We start from the raw sequence: 27,806 nt of genomic DNA on the forward strand, positions 1-27,806 counted from the left end.
CACACACACACCACATCTCTGTATCTGTTTGTCTATCAATGGACACAGAGGTTGCTTCCATATCTTGGCTACTGCAAATAATGCTGTAATAAACAAGGGGTACATCTATCTCTTTGAATTAATGCTTTCATTGTCTTTGGTTAAATACTCAGTAGTGGAACTACTGGATCATACGGTAGTTCTAGTTTTACTGTTTGATGAAGCCCCATCCTGTTTTCCACAGTGGCTGCACCAGTTTGCATTCCCACCAACAGGGCACGAGGGCTCCCTTTTCTCCACATCCTCACCAGCACTTGTTGTTTCTTGTGTTTTTAGAGACTAGCCATGCTGACAGCTGTGAGATGGTATCTCTTGGTGGTTTTGATTTGTGTTTCCCTGGTGACTGGTGATGTTGAGCATCTTCCTATGTGTCTGTTGAGCACCTGTGTGTCTTCTTTGGAAAAATGTCTATTCAGTTCCTCTGCCCATTTTAAAATCAGATTATCTGTTGCTGTTTTCTGGATGCTGAACTGTGTTAAGTTCTTTAAATATTTTGGGTATTAACCCCTTATCGGATATATAATTTTAGCTTTCGTTTTTAAGAGAAAAAAAATTTTTTTAATGTTTATTTATTTTTGAGAGACACAGACAAAGCGAGCCTGGGAGGGGCAGAGAGACAGGAAGACACAGAATCCGAAGCAGGCTCCAAGCTCTGAGCCATCGGCACAAGAGCCCAACTCAGGGCTCGAACCCACGAACTGTGGGATCATGACCTGAACCGAAGTTGGACGCTCAACTGACTGAGCCACCCAGGTGTCCCTTAGCTTTCACTTTTGATGTATGATACTGGCAACAACCTTTATAAAGTTGTTGGGTTTTTGGTTTTCTTTTTAAATTTGTAAGGGTAAAATTCATGTAGAGAAATGCAAAGATCTTAAGTTAGATAAAAGATCTTAAGTTTTGATAAAACGACCAACGTGTATGTGTATACATACAACATCCATGCAAACACCAAGCAAGATATAAAATATTTCTATCAATACAGAAAGTTCTTTAACGCCCTTCTTATCACACCCCTTCTTTATTCCTGATAATCACTCTTGTCCTCAAGTCTATTTCATTGGTATTTGTTGATGGCGATGTAACCACAATAATTTCCTTTTGCTTATGATTTACACAGAATAGGCTTTTCCATTCTCTTATTTTCAAGCTATGTTTTAACAGTGAAGGTAATCTTCTTACATCAGTAAGTACATTAAAGGTAAAGGAACTGAATATTCTGTTTAAAAGGCAGACGTTATCAGATTGCATCAAAAACCAGGCTTGAACTATGTGCTGGTTAGAAGGTCTCCCATTTTGCTATTTGTTTTAGATTTATTTCATTAAAAACACAATCCTGTTTTTCCTTTCATCCCCTCTTTTTTTTCACTATTTTTAGCACTCAATTTTAACATCTTAATTTGCCCACTAGCCTTTTAGCTACACCTTCTTGTATTTAAAAAAAAAAAAAAAAAATTTTTTTTTTTTTTTTACATTTCTTTCTTTTTGAGAGACAGAGCACAAGTGGGGAGGGGCAGAGAGAGGAGGAGACAGAATCCCAAGCAGGCTCCAGGCTCCGAGCTGTCCGCACAGAGCCCGACGCAGGGCTAGAACCCACGAACTGTGGGATCGTGACCTGAGCCGAAGTCGGACGCTCGACCGACTCAGCCACCCGGGCGCCCCACACACCTTCTTGTATTTTTAAGTGGTTGCTCTTGTGGCTACAATACACGCTTTTTTCTCACTGTTTATTTAAGAGTTTAAAATGCACCACCTCGCATAAAATATCAGAACCTTGCAAGAGTCTAATTTTTTAAATCCCATTGGTCCCTGTGCTGTCAAATATTCAAAGTCTACGTGTACTAGAAGCCATACGATCCAACGTTAGGATGTTTACATTCATAGCCAGTAAATAAGAAAACAAAAGACAGACTTTCCTCTTTACCCTTTCCGGCAGCCATTCTCACGGGGACGAGTTGCCACCCGGCGGTGCGTCCGTCTGGCCAGACAGACTCCCTGGGGCTGCGGCTGAGTCTTCTCTGCTCTTGTTCGTCTACAAAGGTCATTCCTTTGACTTCATATTTGAGAGAGAATTCTGGCAGACGGACATCTTTCTGCTCTCAGCCCTTTCAAGATACCTCGTCCCACTGTCTTCCAGCCGCCGCCGTCTTGGTGACAAGCCGGGGCCCCTGCGCACTGCTGTTCCTTGCAGTGTGTCTACTGTCCCTGATGCTTTCGAGGTGACCCTCTTTGACTCCGGTTTTCAGCAGTCTCTGTGGTTTCTTTGTACTGACAGGTCTGCCGGAACTTCCTGGATCTGTGAGTTGATGATGTGTTTCGCCAGATCTGGGAAATTTTCTTGGGAGGATCTTCTCCTTGTTTTCCCTGTCTCTTCACCACTGCTGGGTCTCTAGTTGCACAAATCAGGTTGTCTGGATCTGTCCCAGCAGTACGAAGACAGTGTTCGGATTTCCTGCTCTTTCTCTGTTCTGACTGGCTAACCCGTTTGCCACCCGTGCAGGGGAGTTTCTATCGTAGGCACTGCAGCTTTTCAGCTTCAGCATTTCTGTCGGTCTGATCCTTAGTTTCCTTTCTGTGTGAGGGTCCCCATGTGTAGTTAAGTCAGTAAGACTACTTTTCCTTGAAGTCTTTGAACATATTTAAACTATCTGGCTTCTATTAGCCCGTCTGAAGAGTGTTAAAATACCGGACACTCGCCCTGACGTTGGTTTTACACGTGGCGAGGGAGGGCCTACTTGGGCCTACTTGTGGTCTGGGACGTGGTCTCACCTGCAAGGCCCGGCCCTTCCGAGGTTCCAGCGGAAGCCCAGGGTGTCGTGCTGGCACTCCTCTCCAATAAGGCAGGACTGGACTCCACCTCCAGACTCTGCTTCTCCTGTGATGAGCAGGGGCCGAATCTCTGCTCAGCCTTGTCACCGCTCTAGCTGTTGTTTTTCTGTCCAGTTATCTTAGCGTCTCCCCTGTGCATTTGCAACTGGGGGTCAAATGGAGGCTTGAGGGGAATTCATGAGCGTATTTTAGAGAGAGCGTATTTAGAGACCCTTTTCCCCAGAGTCTCTAGCAGCATCAAACTCTGTCCTCAAATACCACAAGCTAAAAACCAGGGCTTTCTGTGTGAGTCCTAGCTACCTTGTGCTGCATGGTCTAGAGAGTGGCCTCTGGGGAAAAGCTACAAAAAACATGAGCCTCACCGTGGCCATCCCTTCTGTAGTCCCCGAAAGACTACTTTCGGCAGTGCCTTCAGAATTGTTTTTTAATGTTTTGTCCAGAGTTTGTATATGGTTGTTGTCTCTGGGAGGGTTAGTCCCTTATAAGCCACTCTGCTGTTATTGACACTGAAACTCTTCCCATGACCCTTTTGATGTAAAGAAAGAAAGTGGTGGTTTAAAAAGACACTCAGAGGACATCTGCACGTCTCTGCTCCAAATCTGTCTCTGGATCAAGGTTGGCAAAACTTTTTCTGGAAAAGACCACGTAGTCAAGATTTTGGGCTTTGTGGGTCATTTGATCTCTGTCACAACTACTCTACTACTAAAGAAAGAAAGTAGCTATAGACCACATAAACAAAAAAGTACGGTTGTATATCAACAAAACTTTACTTCTAGAAACAGGCAGCAGGCTGCATTGGTTGACAAGCCAGAGTGTCAACCCCAGCTCTAGCATGATACTCAGCTACTACACGTTTTCCCGATTTTAAAACAGGACAGTAACAGACTTTGTGCCTTCCTGGCGCTCTGACCTCTGGGAACGGTCATCAGGAGAATCCACGTTAAGATTCAGAGTCATAAATCTAAGGACTGGACACAGCATCTATTAGATTGTGGTTCAGAAGCTTTCTTGGCAAAAGTATCTGAAATGTTTCTCCATTTCCGGGGTATTTATGGGATCTGTGGAGCTTGCGTGCGTGCTGCTGGCTCTGCCTCCATGCCACCGCTGACGTCCTTGTTAGTGAAGGATGACTGGTGGAGGGAGGTCACTTCAAATGAATTCACTTAGGAGAGCAAATAGTGACACAAAGATCTGACAAAGGCACTCTCTTGAGAAAATAAATTTAAATTATGAAAACAAGTTTCATTTCATGTGATGTTAGGGAAAACATTGGGTTTATCATCGCAAGCACGAGCTAGTTTCCTGAATGAACACTGCATCGAAGTTGATTGAGGACTTGTGATTCTCCTGATGAAACAATATGCTAGCACAATACGATGTCTGTCTTTCATTTCATGCTTGACTCTCCTATCCTGTCATAAAAAGGAAATTTTCGCAAAAATATCTGAGGACTCCATCAGCTTTTCCTAGGCTGCTCAACTCTTTGGTCCACAAATCATTATCTTCTGAAACACTTATATCATCATCCTTATCGGTATTTTCCTCATCATTTAACAAGATCCCTACTGTCAATGGCTTTGCATGACATTTGTGAAGTTCTCCAAAATCACTTTCGTTGATGTAATGAAATCAATTTGCAAATCAATTGCAACCGGACCATCAGAAAGACAATCCACCCGCCAAAACCATAGACAGCAACAGGTGCGAGGGTCCAATGGGGAGGATGTCTGAACGGTCGGTTCATCAGAAAGGATTCTCATTTTATGACGCCTTTTGGTTCCATGATGTAGGTTACTACTGTAGAGAACTGAACAATACGTACGCAAATACCCGAACTTTATAATCTGAGGCATGCAATACTCACATGGTAACAGTAGGCAGAGGATCTGTCCTTCTCATCTGTGCAAAGATAGGGCTGGCAGTCAAATGACATAAGTCCACTGACATCAATACTGTGCGCCAGGGGCCGAGAGCACAGACGTGAATACGGTCTCTGCCCACTAGGAGCTCACAGTCTAACAGAAGACACAAGCGAGGAAATCGACAATCCCGTGGATGGGGGCAATCAAAGACCGTGTGGGACACAAGGAAATACTCTGAAGAGTTCCTTCACTGATCGGTTCAACCAACGTCTGATCATCAGTGCTTTGTCAGGCACTATGCCAGGCCACGGGAACAGGGCAGTGAAAGGACACTGGTTCCAGCTCTTGTCAATTAAGCTCAGTAGACAGGCCATCTAACTGCAACTTGTAACGAGGGTCCTCAGGAAAATAAACAGGGGGCAGTGATGGAGCACGCCCTGGGGTCCTGCTTCGGTACAGGGGGGTTAGGGAAAACTCCAGGGTGTGTCATTGAACCTGAGCCTAACAGGCTGGGCCGGCGGGCCATGCTCTGAGCAGAGGAAGAGAGCAGAAGGAGGGATGTACCTAAGGCCTGAGAGGCAAGGGCCCTGGGGCATTTGAGGAACCGAGTGGAGGCTAGTGGGCTGGAACTCGGCGGGTGAGAGGGTGGATGAGCCAGGAGGGGCACCGGGGCTAGAAGGCAGGGCAGGCCGTGCAGGACTTTGCAGGCCGCCATTTAGGCCTTGGCTATTGTGAGAGAAGCAGTGGGAAGCCACTGAAGGAAGAGAGTAGCGTCTGATTCCTGTTTTCAGAAGATCCCTCCAGGTCCTGTGAGGAGAAGTGACACAGGGTGGCAGGCTGGGCAGGGGGAAGCAGGGGACCAGTTAAGAGGCTACAGGGACCCTCTGTGAGTCACAGGTGGCTGAGAGCGGAGCGCTGGCAGGAGCGGTGGAGGGAGGTGACCGTATGTGACGTACATTCAGAAGACACAGCTGCCCGGCACGCGGAATGAGCAAAACGCGAGGGCAGCCGGGGAAGGACGCGTCCAAGGCGACTTCCAGACTCGGGTGTGAGCAACGGGGGCAGGCGGCAACACGGTCACTTCTCTGAGAAGAGCAGGGATGCTAGGAAAGCCCCCCTTGAGGGGACATCAGAGGTGAGTTTGGAAGGCTGGATACGAGCTTTCTAGGCTCAAGTGGGAGGGAGGGTATTCCGAGCCGAGGGAACAACAGTGCACGGGGACGAGGGGAGGGGACCACATGGCACGGTGGAGGACCATAAGCAGCCTGCTCCCAAAGTTAAACTGGGGGGAAGTGACGAAAATGGAGTCTGGCCGAGTGTGGCACACTCAGGGCTTAAAGGCCTCGCCCAGGACAAGCTGGCAGTCAGAGCGAGCCCACGGACGGGTCTCGCAGGAGGCTCACAGCATTTCAACCGTCTGTGGTCGGCTGTCAGATGTTTTGCTTTTCTTAAACCCCGCGCGGCCTGGCTGGCTTGGATGTCACTCCTGCCCCGTAGCTGGCGTTCCTCTCCCGACGGTCTCCACAGCACGGGGTTCCACGGGGCGGCTCTCCCCAGCCCTGCCCGTCCGCCCGCCGCCCATCCCCTAAGCCAGCCCCCAGCTTCGGGTCAGGGGGAGGTAGACTTGCATCCCGGAGCAACTACCCCGCCGCAGAATCAATCACAAGTGGGGCAACAAGAGGCAGGCGAGCCAGCTAATTACAAAACTTAAAAGAACCCGCTATTATGGTAGCGGTAAGGGAGAGGCGTAAAGCGCTGTGTTATTCTTTTTTTATGTTCTAGAAAAAAGAGATGTTATACATCATGGTGTATCCTAGGACAGGCCCTGATTCAAAGTATAATGGAATCTATATTCTAGCATGATTCTTTATGATGAGGGTTTTGCTGGATCATCAAATATACGGGAGGGGGTAATTGGAACTTGGGGATTCAGTGAAAGGTACATATATTATTGGTACGAAGAGCCACAGGCGTTCTTGGCTAATAGGACAGACGCCAGGGCTGTGTCTACAGATACATTCACAAAGGCTACGGGAAGCCACGCTTGTGAAGGCTGGGAGAGTGATGGTTAGCAAAGGTCTAGCTGTCCTAACTGCTCCATTCTAGATGCACAACACAAACAGAGTACGAGTGGGGAGTGGGAGATGAGGCAGACATATCTCAGATGAGTAATTGGACGCAGGGCACGACATCCAGCGTTAAAAAACAAACAAGAAAACGACAGAAGAAACCAAACAGAGCCAACTTAAGACGTGAAATCTGTACAAATGTATGGTGTCTACGTCTAGGACAACAGTAATGGCTTGTTTTGTCTTCCTCCATTTGTCTGTGACGACTCTTGTCAGATCTGTTAGCGTACGCGGTATCTATGGCGTCTTAGATAAGACCGTGACGACAGACTATTTCTCCTGGTTACTTCTGCTACCCTTTTAAGAGCTTACGATAGCACCGTGCATCCATCAGATGTTCTGTTTTGATAGTACTGCTTGAAAACAAAATTAAACAGCAGCTGAATAATGGGGTGGCTGCCAGAGGCCCCTCGACAGGGAAATCAGACACGGAGCCCAGAGGGAAAATGAGGCAGCAGGGAAGTGTCTGTCCCCTTCCCTGCCTTCCCACCCCAGTCCGATACGGGTGGGCCTCAGGAAATCCCATTCTGCACAGGATGCCCTGGCCCGGGCCCCACCCCTGGTTCAGGCTCTTCCTTACGCAGAGAACCATCTCGGACAATTTTATCATCAGGCGTTTATTAACTACCTATTGCTCAGCTCCGTGTTAGCTCCTCCGTTTCACTTAAACCTCAAAGTTTATATGCTGTAAAGTTCCCTCTTTAGCTTTTAAAAGGCAGCTATAAATGAGATGTGCTTAACTCTCCCTTTCTACCACTAATTCTTTTATATCTTTGCTAGAGGACGGAGCCCCAAATTACACACAATGCTCTGAGTGGGATTTTATCAGGCCTGTTAGTCAGCATTTACTCCGAGACACTAAAAAGTATAAAAATGCCCTCAGTGCCCATTATCACTTTCTCCATCAGCGGACTTTGTGGCTCTAATTGAAAAGAAAAAGGCTGGCCCACGCAAATGGAAATAAACGCGTCTCTGGTGCGGAGAGAAGTGAGTGACGTGGAACGATGGGGACAATGACAGTTTGGTCGGAGCTTTACTGTGGGCCTCAGAAGAACACATAGTAAATTAAAGGGCAACTTACTCGTTCTTGTCCAGCTGTATCCCAGATTAGGAATTTGTGTAGCTCATTTTGGTACTGGACAGTCTTGGTCATAAAAGATGCCCTATAAAGAGAGACCTAAATGATCAGAATACTTTTATTTAGAAATAAAATACTTTTATTTAAAGCACGACGCCAGCCCCGGTTGGAAACATCACTTAGACTTAAGCTCACACTCCCGCTCCACCCCATCTCCTAATTGTGGTCCTCTCTGGAGTATTTATGGGAGGCTCGGACGCTAGCTGCATATGCTGGGTCAAAAGAAAGCATTCGGCACCTCTGCCCCAGAGTTCTTTGGTTTGGGATTGCCTAAGCTCCTTATCAAAAGAACCAAGAGACGATCTGGTAATCTAGATACGGACCTCCCTTGTAAACTACACAGAAGCTGTTATTAACAAAGTTGGTATCATGGGAAAACGTTCTAAAAAAACCCGTGTGTCCAGGAAGGGAGTGCACTAATAAAAAATAATAGGCCGTTGCGGGTTGTGCTCCCCATTCCCAAACCACACGACTATACAAGTAGCTGAGTGAGAGGTAGTGCAACACTAGGGTTAATAAAAATGAGGTGCCAAACAAGGAGCAAGAGGACGGCCGAAGAAATGATGACGTGGGGGCCACTTCCGAGTTCCAGCGGACCCGGAGGGCCACACCAGCCCTCTGGGCCTGACCCCGCCCTCGATGGGGAAGGAGGGACGGTGGGTAGGTCACTCACTCTGAGAGACCACTCTGCCCCAAGGCCTTGGAAGGTCCCTATCGTTTGGGGATCTTCTCCTCTTTGGAGATCCTGTGAGGAGCCACGGTGGCCCAGAGCATATGCCTGGACACTCCGGGGGCTCCTGGACACAGGCTCAAAGTCCTGGGGCTGGGCTCAGCTCCAGTGTTATCTTCTAGCCGCATCTCAGGCAGAGAGCTCCCTCCTGGGAAGTCCTTTGTCCCCCAGGCTCCTCCACGTGGCCTATCAGGCTGCTGGCAGAACCCAGAGATGATTATGCTTTCTTTTGTACTGGATAACAAGCCTTCTGGGGCCGAGGGCCAAGTCGTACTCTTAGAATCCTACCCTAATCATCTTCATCAGGACATGAATGCGATGGCTAGGCATTTTCAAATACACAGGATGTCTGAAATATTTTTTGAGATTCAAGTTAATTGTGCAAGTTCTTTAAGAAAGTGCAAGCTGAAATCCATAGAATGACTTTCTGAAGAATCACGGAGTTTAGAGAAGTATCAGAATCCTTAGTTTTAAAAACTTAAACTCTAATACAATGAATGCCTGGCAATATTTATATCAGTTTATGGTTTAGCAAGCAGCCTCTGGAATAGTGACTGTGATGAGGAAGCAAGATCACATTTATTGGACAGGTACTATTTACTGGATATTTATTTACTGGAAAGTTACCCCTTGGTATCCTTAGTAAAGTGCTTTATGCATAGACGGTGCTCGATAAATGGTTATCGTATCAAAAACTTCTGACGACCCACCATGATTAAATCAGGATGTGCGACGTGATCTCTCACTTAGGAAAGATCTGAGCATTCAAAAAGCAGTGTTTCTTGTGAAGATTAAATGCTATGAGGCATGGGGAAGTGCTTTGTAAATTGTAAAGCACTATACCTATACAAGGTATTATTATTATTATTTAAAGGCAGCTCCAGGAAATGTTTTAGTTTAGACTCTGCAATTAGTCCTAAAAGCTTACAGCTCAACTCTCCATCAATTACGGCTGTGGTGTTACATTTAAGAGTGACAACAGGCATCCAATAGAGGCCTGTGAACAGAACCAACGCACCCAACACATCCATTTTGGCCGCTCAAAGAGCAAGAGAAGAAATATGCTTCAAGGAGACAAAAAGATGAGAAAGGTATATGCAACAATTAAAAGGGAATGTTTCATTCCAGAATCAGAATTCCCCAAAGCTCAACCCATCCGCCAACGATTTCTCCTTTAACGAATACACGGGTTCGCTACTCAGGTGAAAGACACGTAAAATGGCAGCTGCGATGCAACCTAAGAATCTGACAGATTAAATCCAACTTCCTGTCTGACCCGAGACCACTCTCCCAGCTCCCCACCGTCATCACTCTTGACACGCCTCCTTCTTGTCTACACGGAGCTCTGGCGAGTCAACTGAGCTCTGCAAGCTCAACTGAGGTCTTCTTGCAGCCACATCTGCTGGCTTCTTGTTCTTCGTGTCTGTAGGAATCTCATCTGTCCTTCTGTCTCGACCACCCAGAAAAGTCTCCGGGCTTTTTCTTACGGGAAGCAAGCACATTGGCAAGGGCTCAACAGCGCGAATGCAGCGTCTCATTCATCGCAAACACCCACTGATGGCACACCAGAAGGTCGAGTTTCCTCACTGGCCCCCAGCACCCCAGGCCCACCAGATGCTGGGCACTCAAGTAGCGGACATTTCAAAGCACATATGACTTCCCAGCCCACAGCAGCTGGGAAGAGCCTGCCCTTGAGACCTGGATCACATCTGCAACAAACAAGTTAACGCTTAGTTCATCACACCCCTTGGGTCTACTGTCTGTTATCACTGAACATACTTACAATCCCCAGTGTGCTGGGGGGTGCAGGTGGCGCTGAGTTACAATCCCTGCCCCTTACAGTCTGAAGACAAGAGAGAAGCAAAGAAACGAACTCTGACATAGCGACAGTGTCTGAGCAAGCACCCTTTGGGAAGACCCTCTTAGGGCATCCTTTGATGTCTGTCTTAGGAGAGGTCTCGGGGTGGGGGGTGGGGGGGAGTTACACCAGGGAGCCAGAGGCAGGAGATGGAGGGAGGGGGCTGATGTGGATGAGATTCAAGGAACTAAAGGAGTGGATGGATGGGACGGGCCTCAGAAGTCAACCGGAAGTGGAGGGCCCCAGAGAAGAGAGGGTGGCTGGGGAGGTGACCTGGCCTTCCACTCTGAATGAGTCTCGTGTGACTATCATCTCCGGGCCCAGAGCTGCTCCCTCCCCTCCAGCCGAGGCGACCCGGGATTCCCTAACCAGTGCAAGCAAGGTCTGGGGTCTGCCTTCACAGTCCCCGGCTTTCTCACTGCTCTGGCTCTGCTGCTGTCCTTCGAACCAGCACACAGGAATGACATCGGCCTATCAGAGTTCGACTATGGCTTCGTGTGACTTACAAATCAGGGAGTGGTTTTTCCTGTTCTCTCCCCCATCCATCTCTAGCTAGTGTGGGGCGCGGACCATCCTCGAATGGACCAGACAGACGTGCAGCGGCATCCCTGGCCACGGGCACCAAGATGAATGTGCCAAATCCCAGAGGAGAGGGAGGGGGTGGACCGGGGCCAGAGACCCACCCCCTGGTCACAAAGGTAACTGCGTTTGGTTCTAATGTCCGTGAGTGCAGGCACACGTCCACAAGCACACGCGCCCGCTCACCCACACGGACGCCCACGGAGAGGTACCGAACTCCCCGCCTGGCTAGCACCAGAAAAGCTGAAGCCGGTCACCGAAAGGAGGGGCTCCCTTTCCCCGGGAGGCCAGTAAGTGCCGTGACCGTCTGGCGCAGCCAAGTCAAGTCACGCTGTCCGGTGTCTTTCCAGGCCTGCGTGCTCCCAGTCAGGTCCCCTAAGGCTCCCATATGCTGACACCAATCCACGAGGAGCACCCAAATCCACTCCCAACTTAACCTTGTATCTCCGTGGGTGAAACAAAGGTTGTGGTACAGGCGGAAGCAGGGAAGGGCCGAGGGCCCCAAGCAGCCCCTGCACCTGGTCCCCTCTGGCGGGGGGGCGGGGGGTTGGGGGGGGGGGGACTGCCTTGCTGGAGGAGAGCCTCAGAGCCGCGTGGACCAGTGTGGAGACTGTCCTTGTAGAGCTGCGGCACTCTGTGGCCTCTCGTTCCACAGAGCAATTACTCCTAATTACTCGTCATGATTTGCTGTGACTGCTTTCCAGTCCCCTCCACCCCCGCTCCACTCCCTTTCGGGCAGCAGCTTGGTTCGGCCTTCTCAGAGACAACAAAGGTCGTAAGCCCTCAGTCCCCCAAAGTGTTCCCCAGTCAACCCTCCCAACTTGAGAATAAACACACTGCCATTCACACTGGCCATGACCTCCGTCTTTCTCACCTCGGGGAAGTCACAGAGGTCTTTTCCGTCGCGCTGCCCGACCCCGATCTGGCACATCCTGTCCGGGCCGCTGCAGCCACGTGGTCTTCTGCTCCCCGTCTCAGATCCTTCCAACCGTCCCCGCTTCTGCCTTCACACTGGCGGCCCCTTTTCCTGCAGTACTCTTCCCTCGGCTGACCCATGGCTAGAGTCCTTATTCTTCCCACCTTGGCTCAATTGCCAATGATCCCAGAAGCCTGCACAGTGCCCCGAAACCAGGCAGCTTCCGCCCTGCAAACTGCACCCCACCCCGTTTGTCTCCGGGACGCCTACTACCTATCTGTGCGCCACGTCTGACTGGCTTGTTTGCGGGTTGTTTTTTGTTTTAATTTGCCTGTGCGACGTCTGAGTCCCCTGAGGAAAATGTAAGCCCGGTTCAGGGGCCTCGTTGTAGCTCCTCCTCTGTAACGGGGGTATCTTCCTCACCTCCCCCCTAGATTTCGGACAAAACATTTACCGTGTTGCCATAAACCACTCTGCCATCCATCACTTCACCAGGACCAGGGCATCTTGGCCCAGCACTTCGGAAGTGCGGGGACAGCTGAAATTACAGGGGACCCCGGCCCTTCAACCGCAGCCAGGTGAGCGCCCTTGCGGATGGGGGTGGGGGGTGGGGGGGGGCATGAGGCTCGACAGCACAGGGTTGACTCTGCCCGGGAAGTCCTCCCTGCCCACTCCTGCTCGGCCACAGGCGCTCAGCTCTGCGCCAGCCAACAGGCAATCCTGGGGGGGTCGTCGTGAAGAATTACGGTGCCCTCCTCCACCGGGACCTTTGGGGTCCTGCCGAAGAGAAAGCGGTGGCGCTCTACGGGCTCTTTCTGTTGCTGCTTCATGAGCGGAGTCGGGAGCTCTCCCCCACCTCTCCTCTCCTCCCCAGAGCCCCCCAAGGGCCTCTTATTTACAACAGGCATCTCTGCTGATTTGTGACGGTCTGAAATCTTGGCCTATCACACCCGTGAGAGCTAGTGCTTCCTCTTCAGCCTTTGGGTTTGATTAGTCTACGCAGCGGTAACACCCGGACTTAGGGCCAGACCCGGGGGGGGGGGGGGGGGGGAGGGGTGTCGCCCGTGTCTCCCTCAAGTGACCCCAGCGGAGCCCTGGGCTGGCCCTGGGGCAGAAGGTCTCCTGCGTGACTCACCCCAACGAACCCCTCCCCAAGATTCACATGTTTCTCTGTTGACGACAGCACTTTTGTACATGTGACCAAGCCTCGCCGAGCTGTAAACGACCCAGATACTTCACCACCCTGTCACACGTACAGGGAACACAGGGCTTACTCCACACGCCGCGCAACAGCACCAAACTCGGCGTGCTCCATCGGAGCACCGTGTCTGCCTTCCACAGGACATGGACTGGTCGGCAACTGCTCTTTGTCCTTCGTTACTTGCATCCGGTTTTGTAGAACTGTCTGCTTCTTCATTTTATATTTGATCTATACTTGAACCTTAACCCCCGAGATAAATTCCCAAATTGGACCCTAATCTTGGAGCAGGACTACGACAATTTGTCCCTCCCATCGCCACTCACGCTGCAGGGTCGCTCCTCTCGCCTTCAAGTGAAATGATGCGGACGGTCTGATAACTTCAGTATCTTGCTTTTTGAAAAACAGGCAATGGCTTCCTGCCATCCAAATGATACATTTTTATTTTCCAGCCTGCCATTTACTTGTCTGATAACCTTATTTTTCACTACTAAACCATCTCTCCTCACTCTGCTAGGCAGATCTTATTACCTCTTTAATCTAAAATCCCCACTAGCATTATTTCCTAAAGCTAGAATGCCTTTCATATACTTCTCCATTTTTCATGACATTCTAAAAATACGACTTCTATGCACACCAAGTAGTCGTGATCTTTGGCCGGAGTACGTGTTCCCAATGAGAATACTTGCCACGAGGTATACTGGAGTAGACTTGGTTAGCTCTCTCGGCACACGGGTGTGCCCGCCACCACATTCCCATACCTCTTTTGACTGCCAGCCCCTTTCTTGGAATGGCACATGGGAGGCTCATCCCTGTGATGCTATGTGGTGCCTTTGAAGGATGGGCAACTCGGTATGTCTTAGCCGACTCTAAGTTTCACGCAAACAATGCTCGGATCTCCGGGTAACATATAGTCATAGAAAGGCCACTGATGCGCCAAGATTGAGACATGAGAAACCTGAAGTACATGAAATTGAGCAGTTCCTCTAGTGGACACACCGGGGGTCTCGGAAAGAGCTGTGGAGGGCGCAAGGCACTCGATGGGCGCTCGGTGAGAATTAAGTGGATGGAAGGGCACATGCGTCTCCTGTTGGCGTGGCTTCAAAGAGCCAGAAGTCTCTGAGTATCCATAAGTTCAGTTACTTAAGTGGGCTCTGTGGTCAGGACTATCTCTAACCGCTCCTTCAAACACTAGTGTCTCTTAGGCTGACGAGGTCTAAGGGTTACGACCCCTCCGCGTGGTTCTTCCTTCTTGGCAGTCACTGCACAGTGTGGATGGTTTGCTCCACAGGTCGGCTGTCACCCTAAGCAAATCCCTTAGGGCTTTCTATACTTTTGTCATTTTAACAACTTTTGAAAAAATATTTAAAACCAAGGAAAACATTATTATTTTTTTCTAAAGTTCTAATGTTTTTATTTATTTTGGAGAGATGGAGAGAGAGAGAGCGTGCGCTAACAGGGTAGGTAGGGGCAGAGACAGCAGGAGAGAGAGAATCCCAAGCAGGTTCCACACTATCAGCACAGAGCCCGATGGGGGGCTTGACTCCACAAACTGTGAGATCATGACCTGAGCGGAAATTGAACCGAACACTTAACCGACTGAGCCACCCAGGCACCCAGGAAAACATTGCTTTAAACATAAAGCTAACTAAATTTAGTAACAATTTAGCCTCCTCTTTCCTAAGTTTGTCAAGAAGAACTTACAGTAATATAAAAGCTTCCATATCATAAACAATAAAATCAACAATAGCAGTGATGAAGCTAGCTATCCTGACAGGGTTCAGTGTTCTTTACTATCAAGGATTTTCATGCCTTTTTTTTTTTAAAAAGATTATTTACTTATTTTGAGAGAGAGAGAGAGAGAGAGAGAGAGAGAGAGAGAGAGAGAGAGAACGCATGCATGCACGCATGAGCAGGGGAGGGGCAGAGAGAGGGGGGGAGAATCCCAAGCAGATTCTGTGAGGGGCCCGATCCTGTGAACTGTGAGATCAAGACCTGAGCCGAAATCAAGAGTCAGATACTCAACTGACTGAGCCACCCAGGCACTCCAGGGGATTCTCATACTTTTACACGTGTGACCCATTTAGTCCTTACTGTGCATCTCTGAGTTGGGTCTGACTCTTCCTCAGCAATTTGCAGACAAGACATGGGGGGACAGGACACAACCAGTGAGTGGCACGGCTAGGATCCTTGGCCAGGTGGCCAGGCCCCTGACCCTGTCCTTGGAAGCACGGCCCTGCGATGCCGTCTTGGGTCATCTACTCCCTCAAACACGTGGCCTTCTACCGCACGGCAGGAGTACTGGGCAGGCCACGTGAGTGTACCTCCACCCCTGCCCCCAGGAGGCTCACGGTGGGAGGACCGGTCAGGTGAACAGATAATTACAAGGCAGACATTCTGGGAGATCCTGAAGGGCAGAGTTGTGGGGGTACAAAGGGAAAGCCAAATCTAAGTACCCAGGAAAGCGGTGATGCCAGGCGTGGGAGGCTGAATAATGCTCCTACGCCGGCAGAATGTCCACACCCCAATCCCAGAACCTGTGATTATGTTACCTTCCGTGGCAGAAGGGATCTTGCAGATGTGGTTAGGTTAACAATCTTGCGATGGGGTGAAGATCCTGGACGATCCTGATGGGCCCAATGAAACCACAAGGGTCCTTGTAAGGGATGGAGGACGCGGGGCCAGGGAAGAAGGTGATGTGAAGACGGAGGCAGAGGCCAGGACAATGTGTCCTGAAGACGGATGGGCAAAAGAACCCCAAACGAAGGCAGCCACCAGAAACTGAAAAAGGCAAGGGAACAGAGTCTTCCCTCAGAGGCTCTGGAAGGAACCAGTTCCGCCAACAGCCTGAGTTTCGGCCAGTGAATCAGGTGTCAGACTTCTGACTTTCAGAACCATAAAATGACAAACCTGTGTTCCTGTGAGCCAGTTAAGGTTGCTGTAACTTGTCAGAGAAGCAACAAGAAACTAATACGCTAACAAGGACTTCAGAGAAGAGGTGAAGTCTGGGCTAAACCCACAAGTTAAGGAGGGAGTCTGCCCAGCTGATAGGGACACAGGACCCAAGGGAGAAGGGGGTCACATTCTATAAAGATAAACAGCAGGAACAAAAGCACAAAATTGTGAACGTACGGGAAGAATCCCAGGGGTTCTGCATGGTTAGACTGGGCGGGGGTGGGTGGGTACGTGCCGACGGGGAACCACAGAAAAGGCTCTAGCTAGGCTGGGGACAGAAGCCACTGTACTCTCCACAGTGATAAGCGTCTACCCCGTGGGAGGCCCCCCCCGTTTCCTGTAAGCGAGCAGCTCCCCAAAGGCCAGAGCTCCACCACCATCACTTCTGCCCCGTGATCCATCTGTGTCACTCACTACTGAATACGGTAAAAAAGAAAAATCACTCTCCTATTTCTTAACTTTGCCTTGTCTGTCTAAGCAGTAATGTTGGTGAAATTAAAAGCCCGCTGGTTTCACGGACTGAGAGACCATAAGACAGCTGATAGAAACTTAAAATGTTCCTCTGCACCATCACAAGTCACTTACAGATGGTGTTTGGGAAAGACAGCTAGAGGTCAAGGGGGGGCCCCTGAAGGGGAAGGGATGTGGTTATCAGACCTGTTTTAGAGGTGAATTCTGGAAGCAGGCAACAGAGCTTTGGGTCCCTCTGTCAGATACCAGGCCTTGAATAAGCCATGCATGAGCGAGATGGACTTCTGCTTTTAAGGAGCTCGCAGGGCAGAAGCAGGCGTGGGTATGCAGGCAAAACGTGGGGGACACCAGGGAGCGAGGGCACGGAGAAGACGGAGGGAAAACGGGCAGGGATGGCAAAGAAGGCAGGGGAGTAAATAAGGAAGCAAGGAAGGAAGGGAGGGAGAGAAATGATCCAGGAGAAAGACAGGGTAGGCTTGATGGAAAGGGAGGGACACGTCGAGGCTGACACACACAAGCCACAGGGCATTGACTGTCGTGAGGGAGAGGGACAGTTCTGAGGAGTCTGAGGCCGGCTTCTGTCAGCTCACGCAAATAGGTGGGTGATGAGCTATTTCAGTCATTTCCAAATTGGAATTGTATTCATTCATTTTTTTGAATAGGTAATATAGACTCATATGCTTCATTACCCAAGATGTACGGAACAGGTGCCTGCTGGAACGTCTGTCTCCCTCCCACCCCTTCTGCCCAGATCTTCAATTCCTCTCCCTGGAAGCTCATGTCACCGGTTTCCACAAGCACAGGTATATACAGTGTCCCTTGTACTTTCATTATTTTTAATACAGATGGTAGCATGTAGTCCGTATCTTTGATTTGTCTCCACTCTACCCTATACCTAGGAGATCACCCAATATAAATACATAAGGTTTTCCAGGGGCACCTGGGTGGCTCAGTCGGTTAAGCGTCCGACTCTGGCTCAGGTCATGATCTCACCATTTGTGAGTTTGAGCCCCATGTCGGGCTCTGTGCTGACAGCTCGCAGCCTGGAGCCTGCTTCGGATCCTGTGTCTCCCTCTCTCTGTCCCTCCCCTGCTCGCGCGCTCTCTCTCTCAAAAATAAATAAATATTAAAAAAAATTTTTAGTTAAAAAAATATGTAAGCTTTTCTCAAGCTGGCTCTTGCCCTTTATCATATTCTATGGAATGACTGCACTATAAATCATATAACCAGACCCCCTACTGATCAGCAATTCTGCAATGACTAACCTTGCACAATTATTAACTTTGTTGTGTGGAACTAATGTGAGTTTATCTGAAGGATAAAGTCCATGACAGGGAACTGCCGGGCCAGGGTACGAGATGAGGGCGCCGGGAAGGGTGTGGACCGTTAAGCCAGACCACCCAGCTTTTGCCACGAACTGTGTATCACTGAGCAAGTCAACAGACCTCTCTCTGCCCCAACTCTCTCGTTTGAAAACTGGGAAGAACTTCAGTACCGATAACACAGGGCTTTGAAAATATACAGAAACATATTTTTGTTGAAGTATAATTAAGTAATAAGTAATAATTAAGTAATAATAATAAAGCAATAAGTAAACTAAAAAACAGGGCACAGGTTTTAGGTTCAATGAGTTTTGACAGTTCATATACCCTTATCACTATTGCCCCAAACCAGAGAACACCTCCATCACCCCAGAAAGTTCCCTCCTGCCCATTTTTAGTTTGTTCTTCTACCCATGCCACACAAACCATTGTGACTTCAACTTCACAGATTAGTTTTGATTGTTTTTGGATCTATCAATGAAATCATAAAATACACTCTGTCCTGTCTAGTTTCTTTCATTTAACGATGATTTTGAAATCCACCATATTATGCGGTAGTTAATTCTTTATTGCTGTTTGGTATTCCGCTGATGGAGACACCACTCTCCCCATTCTCCTGTTGAGGGATATTTGGGAAATTCTCCAAATATCAAGTGTTTGGCTTCTATGAATAAGACATCTTGCACAGGTCTTTCCGGAGGGATGTACGTCAACTTCTCTTGGGGAACTACCTAAGAGGGGGTCTGTGGAGTCACAGGGTAGATGCATGTTTAACTTCTTGAAAAGAGAGTCCCTCAAAGCAGGTGCATCGCGTGCACTCCCACCAGCAACGCATCAAGCTCTGGCTGGTCCACATCCATCCTAACCGTGGCCATGCTCTACGGACGAGGCGTGGCTGCCCGCCCTCACCACTACTAGCCAACATCCGGCCGGAGCGTCTAGCCAATACAAACAGAAAAAAGAAGGCACAGAGACGGTAAAGACTGCCAAACTGTCACAGAGGTCATACCTACAAACACGATAGTGTACGCAGAAATGTAGAACACTCTGTGGCATCTAGAAAATATATAAATGCTAGGAACAAGAAACCTGACATTTAATACAACCATTTAGATGGCTGGCGGTATTTCCCATTTTGGCATTTGTCTCTTCGCTCCTTTTCTGCCTTCTTTTGGATAAATCACTTTTTTTTTTTCATTCTCGTTTTTTCTCTTGTATGGAATTTCTAGCTTTCTTTTTGTGTGACCATTTATTCAATGGTTTCTCGAGAGATGATAATGTGACTGCAAGTGTTGGCGTATTTCCACATAATATGCTATTTGACGAACAACTCATGATCTAGGATGGTGTAATTCAACGAATCCCCCTCCCACCTACTGTATTCTTGCTGCCTTACACTTCTTCATATGTTATAAATACAGTAATTGTTCTTTTTAAAGCCAGTAGTCTTTTTAGAATTTCTTGCAGCATTTCTTCTGGCCCGGGTCTGGTCTGAAAATGTCTTTATTTCACCTTTAGTTTTGAGAAAAAATTTTGCCAGATGTACAATTTTTGCTTGGCAGGTCTCCCTCCGCACCCCCCAACCTGAAGACGCCATACTACTGTCTTCCGTCCTCTTGTGTTTCTGTTGAGAAGTCGGTGATGACTCTTCTCGCCGTTCTCCCACACAGATTGTGTTTTTTTAATGCCCCCTCTGATCGCTTTTAAGATCTGCTCTTCGGTTTTGAGCAGTTTGACTACAGCGTATCTAGGCTACGGTTTGTTTTGTATTTATCCTGGTTAGAGTTTAGAGATATTTTTGTATTTACATATTGGTCACTTTCATCAATCTTGGAAAGTTCTTGCCCTTTATCTTTTGAATTACTTCTTTTGTTCCATTCTTTTCCCCCTTTCTGGGATGCCAATGAGGCGTAGGCAAATGAGGTATAATGAGAAACATACATCTGGTCTTTGTCCTCAGGGTCTGATACAAATACCCTAAATCTCTTGGAATTTCTGAAGTGACAGGAGTGTCTTTAGTTCTCAGGAGGTGACTCCTGGCGGCTCTGACACTGTCCCGGGACCGGGGAGGGAGGCACCGGTTGCCACGAAGACCAAATACTGACTAGAGTGCTGGAACTTTCAGTCTCATCCCGCAACCTTGGGGAGCTGTGAGGGGCTGCAGGTGGAGCTAATCACCGGTGCCCAGCGATTCAACGAATCACACCTAGTAATCAGACCCCTGTAAAAACGCCTTAATGACTGGGTTCGAAGAGCCGCTGGGTTAGTGGTGTATCCCAACGTTACGGGACAAGAAGCTCCTATGCTTGAGGCCCTTCCAGCCCTATGCACCTCTTCATCTGGCCGTTCGTTTGTGTCCTTTATACTAAACCAGTAGACGTAAGTAAAGCGTGTTCCTGCGTTCTGTGAACAGTTCTGGCAAATTATCCAACCTGGAGCGGGGGCGGTTGTGGGAACTCTCGAGGTGATGGCCACGTCGGGCAGAAGTGTGGGCGCTCACAACTTGCAGCTGGCGTGGGAAGTGCCCGCGGCCTGGTGGGACTGAGCCCTTACGCCCGCGGCGCCTGACAGAATCCGGACACTGAGGCTGAGAAACAAAACAGAAGACTACCCCAAGAGGTGGGGAGGAGGAGAATCAGAGCTGTGTCCCGGGACGCCAGAGGCTTTGCAGGAAAAAAAAAAAAGGGTATCAAGACAATGCCAGATACTTCTAGAGAGAACGAATACAATAAAAAGCAACCTGTAGCTCATATCTGGCTACTCACAAGCTGATGTTCAACTCTCCAACAGGGGTTCCAGTGGAATAATGGGGCAGAAGCCAGTAAGAGTACACAATTACAGAAATCCTGTAATTAAAGAACAACTTTTTACTCAGCAAGTACTATGGGCTAGGCACTGGGGATCCATTTGTGATCTTTTCAGATGAGGTTTCTCCTCTCACAGAACTTCTACTGGTGTGGTAGGAGCTGACAATCAATAGGTAGATAAATAGATGAACGATTAAAGATTTTTACTTACTATGAAGATAGCAAACCATCGTGTGGTGATAGTGATTGAAGTGGTAATTTGAGATCGGACGGTAGGAAAAACCTCTCGGATAAACCCTAACACGTGAGAAGATCTAGCCATGTGAAAATTGGGAAAGAAGAAAACATTTCAAAACGGGGAAAACAGGAAGTGCAAGGGCCCCGAGGCAGGAGAGAACAGGTGTTTGGAAAGGGCCGTGGCTGCAGTGCAGTGAGAGAGGAAAAAGTGATAAAAATCACAGTGAAGTTTCTAGTTATTATTCTCACAGGGTAGTAGGAAGCCACTAAAGATTTTTAAAGAAAAATAAGACCATCCAATTGATACTATCAAATTAAGACGATATGAAGGGCAGTGTAAAGATATGAATGTATTTTAAGACCAAGAACAAACAAGACTTACAGATGGATTGAATGTAAAGTGTAAAAATGAAGGAGGACTCAACGATGTCTCCTGGATTTGAGGTCTGACGGGATGGACAGTGAGAGGGAAGAAGACAGGCGCCATTTCCTAAAAGGCTAACAAATGAACACAGATCCAACGACAGAATGCTTTTCGGTTGGAAGTCGTGTGTCTGGGGTGAATAGGAGTGGATGAAGACTGTGGAGACAGAGGAAAAGAAGGGCTCGATTCAGAGAGCCAGGTCCCCCTCTAAAGAGGAAGCGATGAGCTCTGGAGCGCAAGACGAGGGGAGCAGGACACCCTTCCTGTCATGCCCTCAGAAACACACCCAGAGGGCCAATCCGTGTTAGGCCCGAGAAATAAAGCCTTCGAGGACTCAGGCTAGGGCAAGGCGCAGGTAAACCCTCGTAAAATCTGGCAGAACGGAGGACAGAGCACTGCAGCAGGTGCAAGTTGGCAAAACAGAGACCAAGCGACCTCGTTCAGGGAGAGCTCCCGCAACGAGAAAACAGTGTGACGGACACGTTACGAGATAAGCGGAACATCTACAGGCGTGTTCTACAGCAAGCGTGCTCAGGTAGCTGGAATCATACACGCAAAGATAAGACGAGGTAACACCCAGGGAGGCTGTGAAACTGTAAGGCGTCACCCAGGTCCAGAGGCCTAGGTTTGGGGTGAAGGCAGCCGAAGGCGGAAGTAGGGACCGGATTTGTGAGTCTGGCGGAAAACATGTAGAGCAGGAGCCGGTGAGCTTTTTCTGTCAAAGGCCAATGTTTGCGGTTCTGCTGGTCACGGTCTCGTCACCTTTCCCGCTGTAGCGCAGGAGCGGCCATGAACAGTATGTACACGAACTGGTGTGACTGGATTTGGCTCCTGGGTCGTAAGTTTGCTGACCCTGAACTAGAGCCTCAAATTATTTATAAAACTGTAATAAACAATGTCTGGAATGCAATTTAAAAGATGCCGTGCATAAGAGGGGATGAGTCACTGTGATCAACAATCAAGACAATGAAGAGAAGGTCATCTGGAGAATGGATTGGTTATCAGACATGCTTATTTTTAACTTTTATTATGAAAATTCTCACTCACAAAAGTAGAAACCATTACCCAACTCCAATAATCCATAACACTTTCCACTGCGTTATGCTATTAAAAATGGACTTGAAAATAACCATGTCTAGTCCATTTAAGAAAACAAAAACCCAGGGGTCCCTGGGTGGCTCTGCCGGGAGAGCACGCAACTCCTGACGTCGGGGGCGTGAGTTGGAGCCTTATGCCGGGTGTGGAGATTACTTAAAGTAAATAAATAAAATTTAAAAACCAAAAACCCAAAGCCAGACTAACAATTTCAGCAGAGAAAAGGGAAACTAAAACAAACCTTAATGGATATACTAGAACTTTAACTGAAGTCAAGAACTTCATGGTTCCTTAAGCAGGCTTCAAATCAGATTAGTTAGATGAAAAAGTGATTAACGAACTGGATGAAGGGCGAGGAAAAATACGTAGACGGGAGCATGAGGAAAAGAATGAAGGAAAATGCAGAGAAGTATGGGACACCGACATGGAAACTTCTAGACTACAGTAACAGCCGCGTGACAGTGAGAGACGAGGAGAGAAAATGGAACAAAAGCAGTATTGAAGAGACAACGGTTGACAACCGTCCAACTTGAAAGGCATCACACCACAGGTGCCCGAAGCACCACGAACCCAGGCAGGATAAATACAAGGAGAGCCTCTCCTGGAACACCAAAGGGGGGCAGCGGAAGGCCAAAGGAGAAAGGGAAACGTGGGAGGCACCCGGAGGAAGAACACGAAGTCAAGAGAGAAGCAAGCCTGACTCCTGACCTCAGGGGAGGCGGAGGGAGCTGGGAGCGAACGGGGCACGTGTGTCCGGAGGCATCCAAGAGACAGTAAGGAAAAACCGGGAATTCTATGCTCAGCGAAAGCGAACCTCCGAAGCGATCCCGACCTACGATTCAAAGCAGGTGTCGGGAGGCCGAGCGGCCTGCGGGGCGCTCACACAGTGCCAGCGGGGATGGGGGGGAGCGAGGGGGCCCACGCAGGAAAACACCACTTTCTTCAAAAGTTACACACGCCTTTCAACCCGCCGTGGCAGCCAGCACCCAGGCGGCCCTCGGGGTCCTCACTCCTGGCGCCGATGTCCTTGCACGGGCCGCTCCCGCGGGGCACAGGGCTCCGTGTGGCCAAGAGGACGTCACAGAAATGACAGGTGGTCATAAAGACACGGCAGCTTCCATCCCGGGCTCTCACGGACTCCTCATCCTGAGGATGACGGCTCTTGTGTGGTGAGGACACTCAAGCAGTCGGAGGCAGGGGTCTACGTGGCCAAGAGCCAGGATCACCCCGCTAAGCTGCTCCCGAATTCCTGACCCACAACTGTGAGAGATGCTGCATGTTCGTGTTTTGTTTTGTTTTTTCTTTTTTAAGCTGCTAAGTGTAAGGGTAATTAATGTGTTACACGAAGACAGGTAAGGAACATGCCTATTAACCAGAAATTCTACCTTCAGGCATGTGCCCAAGAGTAACACACGGAGATGCCCACAAAAAGAACTGTATGCAGATATTCACAGCCGCTTTATTCATAATAGCTCAAAACTGGACTCTATTTAAATGTCCGTCACTAGGAGACTGGATAAACAAATTGTGGGACGTTCACACAATAGGATACTAGCCAGCAATAAAAAGGAACACGGATAAACCTCAATAACAGCGTGTTGAGCACAAGAAGGCAGCATGAATGAGTAGAAGTAATATGACTGTTTACATGAAGTTCACAAAACACCCACGTACTCTACGGTGACAGAAGGCAGAATGTGGTTATGCTGGTGAGGCGGGGTAGGTATAGGAGGAAGGCCGCTGTCTGAGGGGACGGAAATATTCTGTATCTCGATGGTACGTGAACAGACACAAGGTAAAAATTCACAGAACTACACATTTTATTGCATGTAAATAAAAGCTCAGTTAAAAAAAAAAAAGATAAATTAAAATTAAGACATTTTCAGGTAGACAACCCTGGACAGAAGAGGATACTAAAGCAAATACAAAATAGTGTTCTTCACAACGAAGTAAATGATCCCAGATGGAAGGTCAGAAATGCAGCAGGAATGCAGAGCAATGGAGAGAGTAGACATATGGAAGAAATCAACAGGAATGTTCACTGTATAACAATAATAAATGTCCTGTGAGATCTAGAATTAAAATACACTATAGGAGCATGCAAGGCAGGAAGCAGAGAAATTAGATTTGAGACCCCTGTATTGTTGGAAAATGTGGTGAAAGTAATTTATGTTAAGACTCAAATAAGTCAAGGATGCATCAAGTAATTTCTAGAGTAAACACTTAAAGAATAATAAAGGAATGTATAATTACCAAGATAACAGAAGGGAGAAACATAGCACTAAAAACAAAACAAAACAAAATTCAATCCGAAAGAATATAGGGCAGGGTAAATAAAAAGCAAAGCGTAAAACCATAAGTTTAAACAGAAAGACATCAGTAACTATACGAAAGGTAAAATATACACTGAAATTAAAAGTCTAGTTGGGGAGTTCCGAGTCCAGCAGTGGTGCCGGTAACTTGCACCGGAATAACCACCATCAACTGGTCAAGTGGAAAACCAGTGCTCCTGGCTAGAGGACCTCATTCGAGGCCACTGCTGTGGCTGGAAATAGAGTGGGAATGTCCTAGAAAGGAAGGAGCTGCAGAGGGGAGAGCCTTGAATCTATACATACACTCATCTCAAATCCACGGCTGACTCCGAACCGCACACACACACGGGGGAGATTCCAAGGATAGCAACCCTCGGAAGGCCGGGAAAAAGCCGGGAGTCTGAATCCTGCCAACTCACAGGGGCCCAGAGAACACCCTGAATGAAAACCCACAAACAGTACCTGAGAGGAAAAGACGATATCCTGGGAAGAAGGATTTGCCACAAGGCTAACGGCGACACTCCGAGACAACCATCGTAACCAAGTGTAAGAGCTCCCTAATTTCACTGTCTGCTCCAGCAGAACTTAGCACTCCTCAACAGAAGATAAGAGAATCTAAGATCTCTGCAACCTATCTTCTGCAGTATCCGGTATCTAATAAAAAAATACTAGCTATGCAAAGCAGCGTGACCCAAGGTCAAGAGGAAAGAGTGAACAGCAATAGATCCTGAGCTGATCCAGATGTTGGCATTAGCAGACAGGCACTCTAAAAGAGGCTATTATAAATATAGTCAGGACTTAAAGAAAAAGAATCAGATTGAGTGAACAGATGGGGAATCGAAGCATATAAAATATAAAAAAGAATCCTATGAAACTCTAGAATCAAGGATAGTATTTGAGTAAAAATATACACTAGATGTACTTAAGAGACAGAAGAAAGGATCACTTGAACTTAAAGACAGATCAGAAATAACAGGATCCTAAGGACACAAAGGAAAAGATGGAAAAAAACCAAAACAAACTCAGAAGCCCCAGGACTCAGTCATCTGTTAGATCATCTCAAACAGGTTAATATACTTATAACTGGAATCCCATAGGCAGAGCAAAAGAATGGGGTAGACAAAACATTTAAAGAAGTAATGGCTGGGGGGGGGGGGGCCTGGGTGGCTCAGTCGGTTAAGCATTCAACTCTTGATTTCGGTTCAGGGCACGATCTCATGGTTGGTGGGTTTGAGCCCTGCATAGGGCTCTGCACTGACAGCACAGAACCTGCTTGGGATTCTGTTCCCCCACCCCCCCAACCTGCCCCTTCACTTGCTCTCTCTCTCAAATAAAATAAAACAAAAATAATGGCTGAAAATGTCCCAAATAATCAAATTTCTATTCTAAGAAACTCTGATCCAATGAATCCAGAGTATTTTATGCACCCAGCATATTATAGTGAACTGCTGAAAAAAAGAGAAAAAAAAGATAGCAGATCTTAAAAGCAGCCCCAAAATAAAAAGATTCATCACATATAGAGTAACAAAGTTAAGGATGATTATAGGCCCCTCAACAGAAACCATGAGACCAGAATATAACAGAATAACATATTTAAAATCATGAAAGAAAAATCTGTACACTAAATCCCCAGGACTTACTTTACAATGGGGAGTTTGTACCTTTTGACCACCTTCACCCATTTCGACTATGTAACGTAAAGCGTGGCACTATAGTTAATAATACCGTATTGTGTATTTAGAGTTGCTAAGAGAGTAACTTAAAAGTTCTCATCTCAAGAAAAAAAGCTTTTGTGACTATGTGTGGTGATGGGTGTTAACTAAACTTATTGCACACAATAGGTACAAGTATCGAATCATACACGACGGTAACAACGAAAATCGACCCAGAAATCTCTTAGCTAGCAAAAATATCCTTCAGAAGTGAGAATACAGTACAGGCACGACGTCTTCTGATAAACAAAAACTGAGGGACCCTGTCGCCAGTTGCCCGGAATACATGAAACACTAAGAAAGTTCTTAGGCCAAAAGGGAATGACGTCGGATGAAAACTCACTTCTCCAGGAAGGAATGAGCAGCAATGGATATGGCAGTATGTGTGTAAGATAACAAGAAATTAAAAAAAAAATTTTTTTTTTTAAATTTATTTATTTTTGAGAGACAGAGCATGAGCAGGGGAGAGGTGAAGAGAGAGGGAGACACAGAATCCAAAGCAGGCTCCAGGCTCCGAGCCGTCAGCACAGAGCCCGATGCAGGGCTTGAACTCACGAACTGCGAGACCATGACCTGAGCCGAAGTCGGATGCTCAACCAACTGAGCCCCCCAGGTGCCCCAATAACAAGAAATTTTTTTGCTCCTCTTCGTCTTCCTGCCTAATGTAACTGCTTAATGTCACAGGTGCTAGTTAGGTGGGCCATTCAGGTGGAGGGGTGAAGTGGCCCAGAGTGAGGTATGGCGGCTGGCCAAAGTCAGGAGTCCCCATCTGGGGAGAGGAAGGGGCCCTGGGCTCTGAGGGCCTGCGGAAGGCAAAGAAGCACCGAGAGCACAATGTCAATCATGCTTTCTTTTTTTTTTTTTTTTTTTTTTAACGTTTATTTATTTTTGAGACAGAGAGCATGAACAGGGGAGGGTCAGAGAGTGGGAGACACAGAATCTGAAACAGGCTCCAGGTTCTGAGCTGTCAGCACAGAGCCCGACGAGGGGCTCGAACTCACGGACCGCGAGATCATGACCTGAGCCGAAGTCGGCCGCTTAACCGACTGAGCCAAATCATGCTTTCTTTACACCAAACAGCCAGTTGTCTTTCAATGACATTAGTAAAAAAAAAAAAAAGCCACTTGTTTTTAAACGCCTTTCTTGCAGTAAGTTAACCATCACTAAAAAAAAAAAAAATAAAAAAAAAAAAA

General features: G+C 47.8%; 1 protein-coding gene across 3 annotated transcripts in view; it reads right to left on the reverse strand.

Annotated features, from left to right (window-relative positions):
* RAB22A (RAB22A, member RAS oncogene family) overlaps positions 1–27,806 on the reverse strand; it is a 57,749-nt gene that overhangs the window by 15,205 nt on the left and 14,738 nt on the right. For all 3 annotated transcript variants that reach the window (XM_047853351.1, XM_047853352.1, XM_047853350.1), the window contains exon 3: positions 7,941–8,022. In XM_047853351.1, coding sequence (XP_047709307.1) covers positions 7,941–8,022 — 82 coding nt within the window. The remainder of the gene's footprint in view (positions 1–7,940; positions 8,023–27,806) is intronic.

The sequence above is a fragment of the Prionailurus viverrinus genome, chromosome A3 (assembly GCF_022837055.1).
Source record: "Prionailurus viverrinus isolate Anna chromosome A3, UM_Priviv_1.0, whole genome shotgun sequence".
NCBI classification, from domain to species: Eukaryota; Metazoa; Chordata; class Mammalia; order Carnivora; family Felidae; genus Prionailurus; species Prionailurus viverrinus.